This window comes from Drosophila yakuba, chromosome X (assembly GCF_016746365.2).
Source record: "Drosophila yakuba strain Tai18E2 chromosome X, Prin_Dyak_Tai18E2_2.1, whole genome shotgun sequence".
Lineage (NCBI taxonomy): Eukaryota > Metazoa > Arthropoda > Insecta > Diptera > Drosophilidae > Drosophila > Drosophila yakuba.
This window is the reverse complement of record NC_052526.2, coordinates 13,604,804-13,621,825: the sequence shown is the minus strand read 5'-3', so window position 1 is coordinate 13,621,825 and position 17,022 is coordinate 13,604,804. Positions and strand designations below refer to the sequence as shown.

At 44.6% G+C, this 17,022-nt stretch overlaps 2 protein-coding genes across 2 annotated transcripts in view; one reads left to right on the top strand and one right to left on the bottom strand.

Moving 5' to 3' along the window:
* Positions 1-800: 800 nt before the first annotated feature.
* The window catches only part of LOC6525324, a 17,698-nt gene continuing 1,476 nt past the window's right edge, over positions 801-17,022 (top strand). Inside the window, exons 1-7 of the mRNA XM_002101124.3 lie at positions 801-894; positions 10,533-10,721; positions 12,737-13,193; positions 13,270-13,480; positions 13,542-14,386; positions 14,468-14,669; positions 14,733-15,807. Coding sequence (XP_002101160.1) covers positions 862-894; positions 10,533-10,721; positions 12,737-13,193; positions 13,270-13,480; positions 13,542-14,386; positions 14,468-14,669; positions 14,733-15,807 — 3,012 coding nt within the window. The 5' untranslated portion in view covers positions 801-861. The remainder of the gene's footprint in view (positions 895-10,532; positions 10,722-12,736; positions 13,194-13,269; positions 13,481-13,541; positions 14,387-14,467; positions 14,670-14,732; positions 15,808-17,022) is intronic.
* LOC6525325 overlaps positions 15,841-17,022 on the bottom strand; it is a 1,551-nt gene continuing 369 nt past the window's right edge. Inside the window, exon 2 of the mRNA XM_002101125.4 lies at positions 15,841-16,832. Within this exon, the coding sequence (XP_002101161.2) occupies positions 16,288-16,832 (545 nt within the window). The 3' untranslated portion in view covers positions 15,841-16,287. The remainder of the gene's footprint in view (positions 16,833-17,022) is intronic.

Below are 17,022 nucleotides of genomic sequence, written 5' to 3'. Positions count from 1 at the left end.
GTGCACAACATCTGTTTCATTTCGCTGGCGTGTAAGAGTGGGAAATTATGAGGCCCCAGAAGACTGAAAACTGGTTGCGACAACTTTCGTTGCGGCCGCCGAAGAAGTCGCCCCGTTTGGGCCAAGTTAGTTGGCGTTTAAGCTCCGCTCGAGACGGTCGTGTGGCGGCTCTCAGATACCAAATCCAAAAAGAAAAAAGCAACCAAAATCTCGCATTTCGAGTGCATCACTTGGCGATTTTCGAAAGAAAGGTGCGCGCATGCGCATATGGAAAGCGGGAAAAGCGGCGAAAAAGCGGCGAAAAATCCAGTGGTCGTGTGTTCTGCAAGACGGAGCGTGAAGTGCGGCATTGTTTGCATTTAATAATATATATATATTTTGTATTTTGTTTTGTTTGTATTGTGTGTGGCTCTGCCTAAATGCGGATAAGTATGCGGAAAACCTAAGCCGCCAAAAACAAAAAACAAAAAAACACAAAAACCAAAAACAAAGATCGTAACAATAAGCGACGTCAACTGGCCATATCGATTGCAAGCCAACCGGGTGACACTGTGTGACACTTTTCCGCGGCGCAGAAAACAGGTTGCCATCGTAGCCATTAGGGCTGCTTCACCTGCTCGCCACTACCCCTGGATCACCTCGATCACCTGGATCACCTGCATCACCTGGTGGGCATGCTGTCCACTTCTTTTCGGTTTCCATAACGCTAGCAAGGAGCAGCGCTGAAAGGTTTGCGAGTGGCGCGAATCCGCGATAGCGGAGCAGGCGGAGGGCAGCTCCAGATCCGTACCCATATCCCAATCCAGATCCAGATCTATAGCCAGATCCAGATCTATAGCCAGATTGAGAGCCAGATCCAGGATGTCGGACATATACTACTGCAGCAACAGCCAGGTGAGTTCTAGTTCAAATCAATTACGCGTGGCCGTCGCCAGGAAATGCGGCTAATTCCAGCGGCCAGTAGTTAAACTTAATCAGAGGTCTGAAAGTACACATTTCTCCGGCTTTTTAATTGGATTATGAAGCGAACTTGGAGCTTTTCTTTCTCCACATCCAAAAGGCCCATATGGCACATGGCACTACAATGCTGCCCAGCTTAGGTATTATTAATTAAATATGCGATAATTAAATCTAGATGGCTAATTTAGCATCGGACTAGTGGCTAAACTAGCACAGTTTTCTGCATTCATAGTACCAAGTAGTGTACTATACCATTCTAGTTTCTTTCACTAGGAAAGTTAATCGTGGTAGTAAAAACTCGATAAAGTTCGTTGGATACATTCTTTAAGATACTTTTCAAACTTTTCAAATTACTATCTGATGGTAAGCAAAAAGGACTTGGGCCAAAATCAAGTGCATTGTTATGCCATTTTCCAGACAATAGTGAAATATATCTGCGGATTCCTGGGGGCACTTACCACAGCATACATACATACATACATACATATGTACATACATACATACCTATTGCCATGCCTTTGAAATGCCTTTCGAAATTCCACAAAATCCGATGGATTTATTATCTGCGATTATCGGTGGGGATTCTTGAAAGGGCAACACTCTTTGCTTTTTGGTTAGTTGGCTTTTTGGATATTTGGATATTTGGTCATTTCGGTTTTAGCTTAGTTTTCTTTGGCTTATTTTTGGTCACTCGGCTTAAACGGCTTTCCAATCGCTGTCATAATTGGAAATCGTTGAGCAGCCATAATTAATGAAACAAAAGTAAAAGCGTCGCGATGTTTGGTTTTTTTGTAGTTTGTTGTATTTTGTTTGTATTTAGTTTTTGTCGTGCTGCGGATTGGCATTATGCAATAATGCTGCACTAGTCGGCGATATTGGTAACCTGCTTACGATTTCCAATCAGCAACGGGATCGCATCCACAGTAGTCTGTATGGGCAGTATGTGCAGCATGTACAGTGGCCACTCGGAGCTAACGGCCTTGTTATTAATATTACTTTATTTGTTATCTTTGGAGCAACTGCTCAAGTTTGCTATACGTAAATGGGAAGTTTAATAGGTCAGTTTTGTGCGTTTTATAAAATGTGAAACAAATCCCCGGAAGTAAAATATTCGCACAAATTCGCATTTTATTTTAATATTTAATGTTAATTAATATTTCATCGAACTACAAACATTACTTTACATTTCGACTACTGTTAAGTTTGGCTACTGTTAAGTTTGGCTACTGTTAAGTTTGGCTACTGTTAAGTTTATGAAGAATACAATGCCACGCCCCCTTCTTGTGGCTGGGGGGCAGCAGCATCCCCACACACACACACTCACACACTCGCGCACACACACGCAGAGAAAGAGAGCAGCGACTTGAGCTGCGTTTAAGTGAAAGTGCGTCCCGTTATAAGCCAATTTTGACTTAGTAACTTACTCTTGCCGCTCGCTGTTGTTGTTATTAAAATTGTTGCTTGTTGTTTTTGTTGTTTGTTGCTTTTGCCGCGGGCGCTGCGCTGTGAAAATCTGGCCCGCCTCGCCGAAAGAAATCAAAAGTTTGCCACACTGTTAAAAAAAAGGGAGTATTTTGGTTTAACAACAAAGTCATATATCATTACCATATATCCTATCGTATATTATTAAAAAATGGGCAGTAAAAAACCCAATACAACTTGATTTGTGCAAATTACCAATTCTAAATGAAGTAAACTGCAATTTCTTTCAGTGCAGAATGCGTTGTCGTCTTCGGCGTCTCTGCAAATCAGAGTTTCAGTTCCCTGCGATTTTAATTTGCAGCTGTTTTCATGCAAAAATGTCAGTTTCTGTTGCTTTTCTTTATTATTATTTCCCTCTTGTAATTTCTGTCTTGTTTCTTGTGCTTTGTTTTTTTTGTGTTTCTTGTGTTTTTTTGTGTGTTTGTGTGTTGTATTTTGTATTTCTCCCAGCAATCAGCAACTGTTTTCGGTGGCGTGTATAAATTTGTTTGTGAAATGAGTCGTTGAATGCTTTGGATGGCTGTTTCTCTTTCTTTTGTTGTCGCGGCTGATGAGAATTTTTCAAAAAAAAAAAAACAAAATATGTCGTTTCAAACAATAATAGTGATCAAGTGATGGCTTGACAACGAATAGCCAATGCTCTATGTGTGAAGTAGACAAAAGATAAAAGTTCTTATTAGCTGCAGTCTTTAAATAGAATCGGGTTGGGATTTAATAAAAAGGAGTAACTTAATAACTTAATATGTAAATGTTAAAAGAAGAGTGTTTGACAAGATATCACATTGTATAAAGATCTATGTATTAAGTGCTGGGTTCTAATGGGTTAGCAATTGAAACCAAGGCCATGGACTGCGAAAAAGTGCATTTCAAAGACATTTGTTAGGCGTATTATGTATTATTTTGGAACCAAGGTTTTCGGCTTGACCAAAGTTTTTCTCGCCAGTTAGTGGCTCATTGTTGCTAGTTGTTGCTTATTGTTAGTTGTTGATTGTTGCTAGTTGCTGATTGTTGCTAGTTGCTGATTGTTGCTAGTGGTTAATTGTTGCTAGTTGCTGATTGTAGCTAGTTGCTGATTGTTGCTAGTTGGTTGTTGTTTGCTCTTTGTTGTTTGTTGTTTGTTGCAGGGCGTGTGTGCCTTAAACAGGCCCCAAAACTGCCGTTGTCTTTATTGTTGTAATTGCGGGTGTTGGCCGCCAAAGGCAACACAACGAGCATTGAGCAATTTGGGGCTTATGCCGCGATTGTTGTGGGTTCATTTCATTTCATTTGGTTTCGTTTCATTTTCTTCTCACAAGTCCGCCCGCTGTAATTTAAACTGCGATCTGTAGGAATACGTATGCATACGCACAGCAGCGATCACGCAAATAGGTTTCAACTTCCAACTCAACTGCCAAAAAAGTGCAACCAATTTGAAGTGAAGACGTTCTTTATAATGGCAAATGCCACATTTGAGCAACTTATTACCAAGTGGTGTTTTTGCTGGAAAAGCGAGACCTTAGTGCGGTGGCCGCGACTGTGCGTGGCCATGTGTGTGTGTGTGTGTGTGTGGCTTGGCATTCCAATAGTCCACGGGTCTGCTCTTGGTCTGGAGTTGGGGCTTGGGCTTGGATTTGAGTTTGAGTTTGAGTTTATGCGCCAAAAAGTGATTGCAGCGACAACAACAACAACAGAAACAGCAACAACAACAATAGCAACAAACTCGTTTGGCTTAGAAACAAACGCAACAACTTTCAGTTGTCTGCCGCCGATTTTGCTTTGCGGCGATTTTTTCCATGTTTTTCTAGGCTTATCTGACTTGTGGGGCCCCATTATTGTCTTAGCCATTTTCGGTTTTCGTTTGCCAATTTTCCCCCCCACTCTCTTCTTCTCAGCATATTTGTTTTTCCCCCCCCCCCCTTTTTGTTTTTTTTTTGCACAATCACCAGCGACACCAGAAATCACTAAAGTCTTGGCAGCAAAAGAACAACTATCAGTGATAAAGCAAATTTAACCAAATTTGGCATAGAATCCATGAAAACTCCATTTTACTATTTAGCCAATTTCTGTGTTTGTCGACCAACAAAGAGGCAGCGAAACTTTTGGTTTTGCTTAAGATTTGCCTATTAGCCATTTTCATCCATCTTCAGCTGGCGTTTTTCACTGGCTGTCGCATTTTGCAGTCATGTGCAACAGGTTCACCTTACCAAAGAAAATCCAGCAACAACAACATCAATAGCAACAACAACAGCAATAGCAACAACAAGCCAGCAGCAACAATATGAAATAAAATGTTGTTGCCATTTGGCCAAATGCCACAGCACAGCAACAACTTAGGATTGGCAGCAAAGTAAGTTTAGTTAACCCACTGAAAGTCAACTACTCCATTTGGCTCACTTCTGACTACAGATTTATTGGCCAAGTGGATCTTAGGAATATGTACAATTAATATTGAAATTGTTATTATTATTTATTATTTAATATTAGGTGACCAATTATTGCCTAAATCTTTGCAAATTAAAAGTAACACATTTTTAACACAATGCCAGCAATTTCCTTTTTTATTTCGCGTAATATTTTCAGTGCTTCTAATAGCGGTCTTTAGTGGGTTAAGCTGAGCTGGATTTTTCTGCTGGTCTGAGCACAATCAAATATTTTCCGAATCGACCTTTTGACAGGGCAAAGTAGCAAATCATTGAAGCAGTAGAGCGGTAAAAACACTAGGAAAAATGAATGCCTCACTTTAAACTCGAAAAATCACAAGTTCAATGAATCTCGTAGTACTCTTTTCGATGATGCCAATTTCTTTTTTCTGTGTACTGGCTACTCCTGCGGGTGCTAAAGAGAGAGAAGAGAACTTTCTCCCACTGCTTGCATTTTTCGACAAATGTCATTGAAATAAATTAGAAGTGAGCTGTGTTGTGAAGGGGGAGGGGGAGGAAAAGAAGTAAGGGGGGAGAGCAGAAGAATGGAGGAGCAAACAAAGCAAGCAGTGACAAAAGCCAAAAGCCACAAAAGCGGAGTCTGCGCTCTCCAAAGAAAGTAGCACAAATCTCCAAGTTCTCCACAACGCATTTCTCTCCTCTTTCGCAATGAACTCTCATTACTCGATTAATGGGCATTTCTGCTTAATAATTACATTTCTGATTTATTCTCGCACTTATCTACTTATATTCGCATTTGTAGTGCTTAAAAACTTGAAATATAGAAAACGATTGGCAAAAAGCGCACTGCTTGCAGCCTTGAACCAGTGACGTCAGCGGCGTGGGCAAATTGTTTTTTTTTTGTTGCTTTTATTATTTTGCTTTTAATTTTTGCTGGCTTTTTCAAGGCGTGTTTTTTTTTCGATTTTTTGGCTGTTTACCTTTTGTGGCATTTTCCTGCTGCAGTTGCTCGTCCGAAATAGTTGCAAAATTTCAATTAAATATGCTAATCTCGGCGGAAATTAACTTTTTTCTTTTGGGAAATTGTGGGAATGTCAAAGTTTTAAATAAACATTTCGCAATTGCCTTGAAAGTGTAAAAAACTCGTGGGATTTGCCCGAAAGTCGTTATCGATATTGAAGTTTTATAATAAGTACCAGTTACATAAAGTGATCTTCCCTTAAAGGAATTTCTCCATGCTGACATTTAGTTCATCAACCCCTATTTGGCGTCTTTTTTCTATACTCTTTCTATTTATTTATTATTTATTTATGCTAATTTCTAAGCTTATCTTTGAAATCTACCTCGGTTCCCACATAATCGCAGCCATTCCCATTTTGGCCCGAAGAATCGCATTCAGAATAGACAATTCTTCCAGCCAGAAGACGGCGAAGAAGGGGGAGAGGTAGAGGGGAGGGCAGGAGGGGCATATGTGCGGCGAAAGAGAGGGCGATAGGTGGTGCGGTGGGCCAAAGAAATAAAAAAATAAATGAACAAATGAACAAATGGCCAAGAAAGCGCCCAGCGGCATTCCAATGATCGATTCTCTTTTTGTTTAAACTGAGAACTTTCTACTTCATTTGGAATTCACAACAAAGCAGTGGCTCCAACTTAAAGAGCTGTCAGGGTACACTGCCAAAAAACATGGCTTCACTTGTTCATAAATATTTATTTTTTATAAATAAGTAGAAGAGAATTAGCATTTAATTCAACTATACGTTTTATTCCTTCTAAGATTTTGTCGGCTTTGTTTCTTCATTTACACACTTTTGGTTTATGATGAATTAAAAGTGAATATGCTACCGCTTTCTCTCAGTGCATCGCCCTGCTGCATTGCATTTTGATTTGCCATTATTGGCGGGGCTTGCTAGTTGCTAGTTGCTAGTTGGTAATTGCGATCGTAGGCCGTCGAGTTGACGAGTGACTCACTGCGACTTCACCCACTTTGACTGCGAAGAGGCACACACCCAGAAAACAGAAGGCAACCCAGTTTCCAAGTGGCCACCAAATCGGAGAATCAGAGAATCGGAGAATCAGAGAATCGATCTCAGTCACGTCGTCGTCGTCGTCAGCGATTCCTGGGCACTAGTCCGCCAAACCGAAGCCATCTATGAGTACCATTTCCATTCCTCACCCGATACGATACGATACCATCCCATATGATCCCATCTGATTCCATCTGATTCCATCTAATCCCAGCCAGCAGATAATCCAGCACGCACGTGTACATACGATTGGGGGAAAATGGGCGTGGGGATTGTACTCCAGGTTATCTGGTTATCTTGGTTATCTTTTAATCTGTTGAATGGAGCACATACTAAAGTCCAGCATTTCTATGTGGGCTTTTCTCCCAGTGCATGCCGGAGAGAGTGAGGGGGAGAGAGAGAGAGAGGGAGAGGGAGTGAGAGAGAGAGAGAGAGAGAGAGAGTTGCAACAGTTGCAGTGGCAAATGCTCCTTGAAGAGGTCAAAGCTGTCCGCTTTTATCTAACGACTGAAGTCGCCTTGTCGTCGGATTTGTTAGCGTTTTTCCTATTATTTTTCCCATTTTTTGTTTGCCACTTTGGAGGAAGGAGGGCTCCAATCCCCCTACCCCCCGCTCCACCCCGCTCCGTTTATTGTTCAGCTGCAGCTTCAGCTTTCCCCCGTTCGTTCGGCAAACGTTCCGTTATTAATTCGTCACGATTGAGTGGCAGCTGCGACTGAGAAAAGCGAGAAAACCTCAACTTCAAGAAACTCTGAGTCTGCGGCGGCGGCGGCGGCGGCTGCTTGAAGGGAAATTAGTGAAAAGCTGTCACAGCTGCCGTTTTCTGCCATTCCCTTCCCCTTCCCCTTCCCTATCCCCGCTCCCTCTCCTTTAAATGCAGAGTGTTCCCGCCTTGGTGGGCACGTGTCTCCACTTCCAAAGGCAACAATGCACTCGACACCGAGTGAAATGCGATATTCGAGCAGTGCTCCTAACTCAGCGAACTGGACTCGTGGCCCAGTGAGCGACGTGAAACTTGACCAGCGGGTGTACTACTGCTTCATGTGGCTTACGCATAGGATGGCATGGGGTTCCTAACTCTGGTAACTCGACTGTCCGATGGTCCAGTGTGCTGAAACTCGACCGTATTACGGGTGATGCATCTGGCTTGGGTTTCCTGATCATTGCATAAAGTCTACTCTCATGCTAGTAACTTAACCCACAGTTGCTATTACCAACTTGCATTGCGAAATACACGCCGATATGATCTAATATCCGAGTTCCTAACTCAAGATGGTATTCGAACGCATCAGAGTAAATAACTAAGTCGATTCCCAAGACTAGCATTATATGAAGATTTCCTAGCCCAAATATACAGTGGGAACTGTGGGCACAAAGAAGCAATTTGATGCCACAATTTGCTATATAGGCCTGCCATTGTGAGCGCATTTTGTTATTAGCCCAAATTGTTGGATTGCTTCCATTGTTTCTGCATACATACAGCCTTTTAATTGTTCTGTGGAAACTCTTACTCGCAACAGTGGCACATAATAATGCGAATATATGTATGTAGTATATGAGTATATATATATGTATGCCTGATGTTTGGGAGCCACGTTTCGTTTTCGCTTTTCTTTCACACGGGCGACTAATTAGGAAAATTCGTGGAACGAAAGGAAAGGGGAGCAGCTGGCAGGGGGCGGAGGGGCTGTGGTTGTTTTGGGAGACTCAATGATGTGCGCTCAAACATGTTTGCCGAAACGTGTTTGCGGTGGCAGAAGCAGAAGCAGCAACAAAAACACTTTCATTTCCAGCTGCAGCGCCTTGGCTTTGAAAATGCACAATAGCTGCAGCAGCAACAAAATACCAACTGCACATATAATACCAACAAAATGCAACAAAAAAAAATGCAATTGGCACGAAAAAAAAAAAGAAGTCGCAAAAATTCGCTTTCGCTTTGTGCCAAAGACGAACGATTCAAAAATGCGAAGCTTCTTCGCTTTTTTTTTTTCTCGAATGACACTTGTCAATGTGGCAACGGAATTGAAAATGGAAATGAAAATGGAAATAGGAAAAACGAGTTCGTGGCCTCAGTCTTTTGAACTCTGCCACATATCGAAAGCCAAAGCCAAAGCCAAAGCCTATGCCTCCCAGGAGTCCCCAACTTTACACTGGTTGACCTCATGCTCTTTGCGACGCAAAGAAAGTTGCAGCGAGATTTTCGGAATTTTTTTCTTGTTTTTTTCTTTCATTTATTTTTTCCTTTGCTTGAAAAGGAAAGCGAAGCCACCGAATTCATCAGGCGCCCTTTGCTGCCTGCGATTTAATTGATTGGGTTTTTGATTCGGCATAAGATAAGGTTCTTCCAGCGAGAACTTTCATTTCTTAGCTGAATCCATTCATGGTCAACGCACCTTTGACGTAACTTGGCCATAATCAGTTGGCTTTCGGCGGTCCACATACCAAGTTCCACGCTCGAAACACTGACCGAAATAGGTGGCAAGTAAGCGAAATGGGAGCAAACTGCTGGCTGCGACAGCGAATAATCAAAAATATGTAAATATGCTAAACGCAATGAAATAAGTAAACAATAAAGCAGCGAAAACAAAAAAAAAAACGAACAGCGAAACTTTCTTTTCTTGACATTGGGCCCCGTTTGCATTGTGATGATTGTTGGCCGTTGACTGTTGCTTGTTGCTTGTTGGTTGTTGTTGTTATTTGGACCTTTTATTTTTTGGTGTTGGTCGAAACTGGAGCGAGCCGTGTTTAAATGGCCCAGAGGGCGGTGAACGGCGACTTTGGAAGCGGCGTTCACCGCAGGCGGGGGCAACCGTACGGGCGGACCGTGCTAAATTCGTAGTCGCACAATTAGCACCTGTGCGCTTGCTGAGTTGTTCAGTTGTTTAGTTGCTTAGTTTTTTAGTTATTTTTTTAGTTGTTTAGTTTAGTTGTTTAGTTTCGGGCGTTGGGCGCATGTCGTCTCCATTACCAGGTGTGTAACAATGGATTATAATATTATATTATTATCATATTTTCACCACTCGCTGGCCGGCTGATCGCGGTACAGTGAGCACCAGGCAGTGAGCGAAAGGGGCTCCGATTACATGGCCAAAATGGGCAATTACGATTGTGACACATTTTTAATTACACCATGCGACATGTGCTGTAATGTGTGTAATGTGCTTGCTACTTAGTTATGTGTTTCATTCAATTCACTTCCCATTTCGAATCGATGGCTATTAGCAAATGATTCAATTATTTCTTAGGCGAATTATTAAACAGTTAGCTTGCTAACTTAGTAATTTAGTATAGCTGGAATAGTTGGAATGACTACTGTACCTATTCTCTATTTATATTTTTTTGGTTTTATTGATAAAGAAAACTTTTTTGGCCGTGGGCGGTTGTACTAAAACTGAATTCTTGTTTATTTGGTTTGGATAAATATGTATGTAGATATGTATTTCTGCTCAAAATGCTGCATAAATCTTGATAAATTATCCGTGGCTAACTAGGTAAGTAATGCTCTCTGTCGAAATAGAAATCGAAATCGAATGGAAATCTCCTGCAATTTGTCTAGTAATCTCTTCTTTTTTGGGCTTCCGCTCACAAAAAACAAACTATGCGTATATAAACTGAGTGCTATGAAGAAGAAGCTATGACAGTTAAACTAGTTAACAAGTTAAAGGTGTCTTATTAATTAATCTAATCTAAATCTAATTTTTTGCAGATGAAGAAATCGCGCGACGCGGATAAATCATCCGCCTCGTTGTCGGCGACCAATACCAATAACAATACCAATACCAATACCAATGCAAATGCGGCCAATTTGGCGGCGGCTGATAAGAAGAACAACAACAACAACTGCAGCAATCGCAACAAAGAGAAGAGCATGCAGACGAACGGTAAAAACTGGAAGGTGAGCGCAATTAACGCAGCTGTGCGGTAATTAAGGAAATTAACGAAAAGCACAAGCGAAAGTGGTGGGTGCGGTGCGAATGGAAAATGCGGGGAAAATGCAGGGAAATGCAGGAAAATGCAGGGAAATGCGAGAAAATGATGGGAAATGCGGCAAAATGCGAGAAAATGCGGCAAAATGCGAAAGATGCGAATTGAGATGAGGTAACTGCGAAAATCTGGATGCACGTGCGCCGAGCACGTTAACCGTTATGCGGCCGACTGACTCTTGACTCGCACACCGTTGCACACACTGCGATGCTCCAACTTTAACCCTCCGACGGCCCGGTTGACATATGCACAGCTGAGGGCAAGATAATAGGGGTCCAGAGAAGTAATAAAAACAAAGTGAACTTCTTGGTTTGTTTCTCAAAAGCTTTCACTTAAGAACTTTTACTTTAAATGACAATTTCGTAAAAGACCTTTGAATACTTTGAAATACTTTTAGATACTTTTAAATACTTTGAATACTTTTAAATACTTTGAATACTTGTAAATACTTTGAATACTTTTACATACTTTAAATTCTGTGATTACTTTTATATACTTATACATACTTTTAATACTTCTTAATACCTTTAAACTAGAAACAACGTCAGTTATTTATTACAAACTATTGAAACACTTTCTAAAGCTAATTTACGATTGCAATTCGCTTACTTCTGCCATTTGCATGCTTGAAAAGCCAAAGAGAATTGGCGAAATGCGATTGGGAAACTGGGCGGCCGAGTGTTAAAGTGCGTAAAAGTGTTAAGAGCGTGGAATTGGCCTGTGCGGCGAAAAGCGTTGACCGATGTGGGGATTATGAAACGAGGAAGCCATTTGGGTTTAATTACTCGTTGTTCGCTGGACTTTAGTTTGCATTGTTATGGTTGTTGTTGGTTGCTGGTTGCTGTTCAGTTGCTGTTCAGTTGGCTTTGGCAGCATCACATCACATGGAGCCGCATGGAATCACATGGCATCACTCGGCATCACTCGGAATCACTTGGAATCACTTGGCATCACTTCACATGGAAGCACGCAGACGCGGCCGACGAGGAAAACTGAAACTGGGCCGAGTGCTGACCCGTTTTTCGTCTTGGCCCCAAAGAAAAGTGGTGGCAACAGCTAACAGCCGGCAGTGGTTTTTTCCTCTTACCTTAGTTGCGCTTTAATTGTTTTTCTAAATTGTGCCCGTGTCTGCGTTCTGTTTCTCTGTTTTTCTGTTTTAGCCGCTTTCGCAACTGCAACATAAAAGCCAATTCGCCTCCTCTTTCGCCGCTATGTTACGTGCTATTTCAGCCAGCTTCACATAAACACAACCTATAGTGCTTATATTCAAATGATGAATTATTTATTTTTGTATTTGAATGTTTTTGTTTCTTTTCTAAGCTAACTAATCTTATTTAAATGCAAATTCAAATTAACCTTCGGTTAACGGTAGCCGCATTTAGTGCGGTTGGCAACGCCGCCCTGCCATGCTTCATTAAGTTGGCAGCGCCAACGGCGCGCAATTTGAATTAATTGCTGGGCTTGAATACACACCAAATGCAGCGCAAGTAACCAGAAAACGAAGTCCGAAATGCAATGGGAGTTTCCTTAATTAATGCAGCTGCTTCCTCGCACAATATTCGAATATCCGAATATTGCATGCCGCATTTGCATGCTGCAGCGGCATTAAAATCGAGAAAAAACCATCATTTTCAAGTGCGAGATTTTCAATTTTTCACCACTTGTTTTTGTTTATGTTTATGTTTTTTTTTTTATGTTGTTGTTGGGAGTTTTCTCAGCCGGTTCGTTCCGTGATTTGATTTAACGGCATGATTTGGCTGAAAATTGAACAGCATTTAAGGCGCTTAGCTGGTCAGCGACCTAGCTTAATTATTGAGTCCGCCGAAAAGTGCTTAACACTGATGAGCAAACACAACTACGTATGTGTGTGTTAATGTGTGTGTGTCTTTATTTTTTCCTTATTTTCATTCATTCGGCTGTTCGCAGGGCGTTGTCCAGAGTAATCCCAATCCGAGTGGCGGTGTGGGCACCACGGCGCAGCCGCCAAAGGTCTTCCACAACACCCGATGCACGAGGCACCACAAGCCGCACCACAGTCACGGCAATGGAAGTGCAGCTTCCGCCGGCGGAGGAGCAGGCGGCCCACCTGGACTGGAGGCCACACAGCAGCGGGAACGGGAGCGGGAACGAGATCGAGAGCGTGAGCGTGAGCGGGAAAGGGACAGGGACAGGGAGCGGGACAGAGAACGGGAGCGGGAACATCAACTCCATATGCACCAGCACAATCATGGCTTGCGGAGAAAATCCGAATCTGTGCTGTCCACCGACTCGGATATTCGCTTCACCCGCCGGAAACTGGGCGATGGCCAGAAGTGCGGCTGTGCCGTCATCGCTGGATTCCTCATCGCCCTCCTCGTCGCCGGAATCTTTGTCTATGTGGGATGTTAGTACTACACCAAACCTTTTACATTGCCATGGGAGATAGATCACCAAACCAAGCGCTTGTTTATCCCATTTAGATACCTATTTCCGACCGGAGCCGCTGCCAGATCGTGTTTTCCGCGGTCGATTCATGGTGCTGAACGACAAGTGGAGCATGGAGCTGGCCAACCAGAACTCGATGCGGTTCCAGCACAAGGCGCGCGACTACCGGGAGCGTATCAATCTCACCCTGCGCCGATCCGACCTGCGGGAGGCATACGAAGGCAGCGAGATTCTGGCACTGGATGGGTGCGTAAAACTGGTCTTTTCTTTAGATTCCCAATAATTCCAATGGCTTGGATCCCCACAGGAGCGAGGATAACAACAATATAGTCGTTCACTTCAACATGATCTTCGATCCGTACGCGGGTCTGGTGAGCAGCGGTGACCTCTTGGCCCTATTCCACGAGGAGATGACCCAGCCGCCGCAGCAGCGCCGCCATTTCGCCAACATGACGGTGGACGTGGCCAGTTTGAGCATCAAGGAGACGACTGGCCTGATCGAGGAGCCAGTGATGTCCAGTTCACCGCTGGGCGGACACGATGAGACCACCGAGCCGGTGGTGACGACCACTCCGGCGCCGCCACGTCGCTGCTCACCATTGGAGCTATCGTACTGCCGCCAGGTGGGCTACAACATTACGACCTATCCGAATCTACTGGGACACGCCAGTTACGAGCAGTTGGCCGAGGATGTGATCGTGTTCCGGGAACTGGTGGACGGTGAATGCCATCGGGAGGCCTACGATTTTGTGTGCCGGCTCCTACAGCCGCCGTGCGACACGCACGGCTCCGATTTGCAGCCCACTCCGGGCCAGATTTGCCGCGAGTACTGTGAATCCTTCATGGCCGGCTGTGGCGGTCGATTGCCGCAGCGTTTCCGGCAGTTCTTCGACTGCGAACGCTTTCCGGAGTCCACGGGCACCCAGTCGTGCCACCAGAAGCCCCACTGTGTCAGCGACATGCAGTCCAATGTCCAGAGTCCACGGCTCTGCGATGGCTATGCCGATTGTCCGGATCTCTCCGACGAGCGCAGCTGCGCCTTCTGCTCACCCAACGCCCTGTACTGTGGGCGTGGCAGGGCGTGTGTGCCGCGCAAGGCGCGATGTGATGGCAAGGCGGACTGTCCGGACGGCGCCGATGAGAAGGATTGCCGTGAGTAATCAGTTCTCCTCAATAATCAAGAATCTTTAAAGATTTCGAGATGCTTAAGATATTCAATGCCTGTTTATATAGTATCTATAGCTCCACTGGCCGCCGATCTGCTGCAGCCGGAGCCGCTGGTTCCGTACCTCTCCCGCTTCCATTCCGCCGGTTACGCCGTCTTCTCCGAGAAGGGAGTGGTGGGCAAGCTGTGCGCCGAGGGTCTGGAGGGCGATGCCAAGCTGGTGGTGCGCCAAACGGTCTCCGAGTCCCTTTGCAAGTCCCTGGGATACGAGTAAGGATTTGGAAATATATATACATATGATATGAAATATGTAATCTTTAAATACGCCTTTAGATCCGTGGAAATATTCGACGTGCAGAACGATACGGAGCGTTTGAATGACTACGTGCGTGTCTTGGATCCCCATGCGCCGGAGATCAGCTTCATACGGACGCACTGCCCCCGGCGACAAGTGCTCTACGTGGGCTGCGGTGAGCTGCGCTGTGGCGTCCAGTCGGCGCTCTTCAATGCCAAGCAGCACCTCTCGCTGCCGAAGATGTCCGCTCCTGGGGATTGGCCCTGGCTGGTGGCCCTGTTCCGCGAGGATATTCACGTTTGCGACGGCACCCTGATCTCGCAGGACTGGGTCCTCACCACCGAGGGCTGTTTCCAGGGCCAGCCACGTGCCACTTGGATGGCCATCGTGGGTGCCGTTCGTCTGTCCGCCAAGGCACCGTGGACGCAGAGGCGCCGCATCATTGGCATGATCAAGAGCCCGGTTGAAGGTTCGACGGCGGCACTGGTGCGCCTGGAAACGTCTGTCAGTTACTCGGATCATGTGCGACCCATTTGCCTGCCGGACGCCCTGCAGCGAAGGCTGCTCCAGCAGCCACCGGCTCAGAGAAGATCCCATGTGCCGGTGGCCGAGCGATTGGAGGGGCAGCTGGTGAGCCAGCAGCGCAGTCGCTTGTCGCAGGAGAACCAGCAGTTCTTCCTGATCCCATCGCAGGAGCAGCAGGACAGCTCGACGGAGAACCAGGCCGATGAGGATCAGGACGAGCAAGAGGATCACTTCGACGCCGAATCAGCCGCCTCCCACATGCCCAAAGCGGAGGCGCTGCATCAGGAATTGGATGGCTACCCGCTGCCGGATCATGCGCCTCAGGTGAACTACTACTCCTCCTCCTCCGCGGTCACTTCCTCCTCCACCGCCGCCCGCACAGCCACCAAGGCACCCGTTCTGGCGGCTGGAAAGGCTGCTCAGGAGCAGATCTGGACGAATTGCAATACACTTGGCTGGTCCCGGCAGCGGGATCACCTGCAGCGCGTCCAGCTGAAGATGGGCGACATGGCGCCCTGCGAGAATGTGTCCATTGCCACCGTGAACTCCATGTGCATGGAGGCCACCTACCAGAAGTACGACTGCACGGTGAGTAGCCCACAGATTGGGAAATGCATAAAGTATTTTGATAATGTTATAACTTAGCTTTATTTAACTGAATAACTTCATTGAGCGCAGAAGGGATATGAATTGATTTTACAGTTAGTTACTCTAACTAAATTAAGTGGAAAGTAATTTGTATAAAATAGAAAGTTGCGAAGCAATGAATTCAATAGTTATAAAATGGTGTATCTGTAGAGTAAAAGTTTACTACGGCGATTAATTAAATCTCAACTCATAATAGGCCAGAAGATAGCTTAGAAACTAAAGTATGTAGCTTTCACATAGCTTAAAATTATCAACAAAAATGGTTATTTTACATAGTATAACATTTGATTTGGACGTTTGTTTGGTGCGATAAGTAAAGTGTAAGACTTAGGAACATTGGTTCAACCTTTAAGCTTATGACTACATTTAGTTGGAGTATCGTATACGTACTAGAGCTATGTACAATCCGTGATTTTCGAACTAGATGCGAATCGAGCGCATGACAGGAACGGGGGACGGACCAACTGACGTGGACGCAGTGCGTCTTGGCTTGGCACAGACGTCCACGCGCAGGCGCTTCATGGGCGGCTCCTTCTGCTGGTCATCGTCCGCCTGCAGTCGAGGTACAGAGATCTCATCCAGCTGCTGCTGGGACTGTTCCCTGAGAAAGCAATTCTGACGATGCACAGGCATGGCGCCGGCAGTGGGCAGCGATCCTAGGAAGCAATTCATTCGGTAGACGGGCACCGGTTTGTACTGCAACACTGAATCCTCCTTTTCTTGATCCTCCTCCTTCTGACCTTCAGTTTGCTCTGAGTCCACTAGACACTTTCGCTTAAGGGAGTCGGTCTGGCCGAGACTTCGGCGCATCTTTGACCAGTCAAACTTCAGGTGAAAGGTGATCTCCGGGCTGGGAAACAGAAGTAGGAAGTACTCCAGCAAATGCGCCTCGAACACGTAGTCCTTGCCGTTGGTCAGGATGAGGGCTTTCCTTTGGGTCTCCGGAATGGCAAAGCGGGACATGGCTGGAATAAAAGCAGTAAATTAATATAATGTTAAAGATCATAAACGAATTTATAGTTTTCCAAATATTCTAATTTATAAATTTGCATTGTGAAAAATCAAAAAATTGAAATATCAGAATGAAAAAATATTCAGCAAATCTTATTTTGATATTAAGTTACCATAAGAATGCTATTAATAATGTCAATGTTG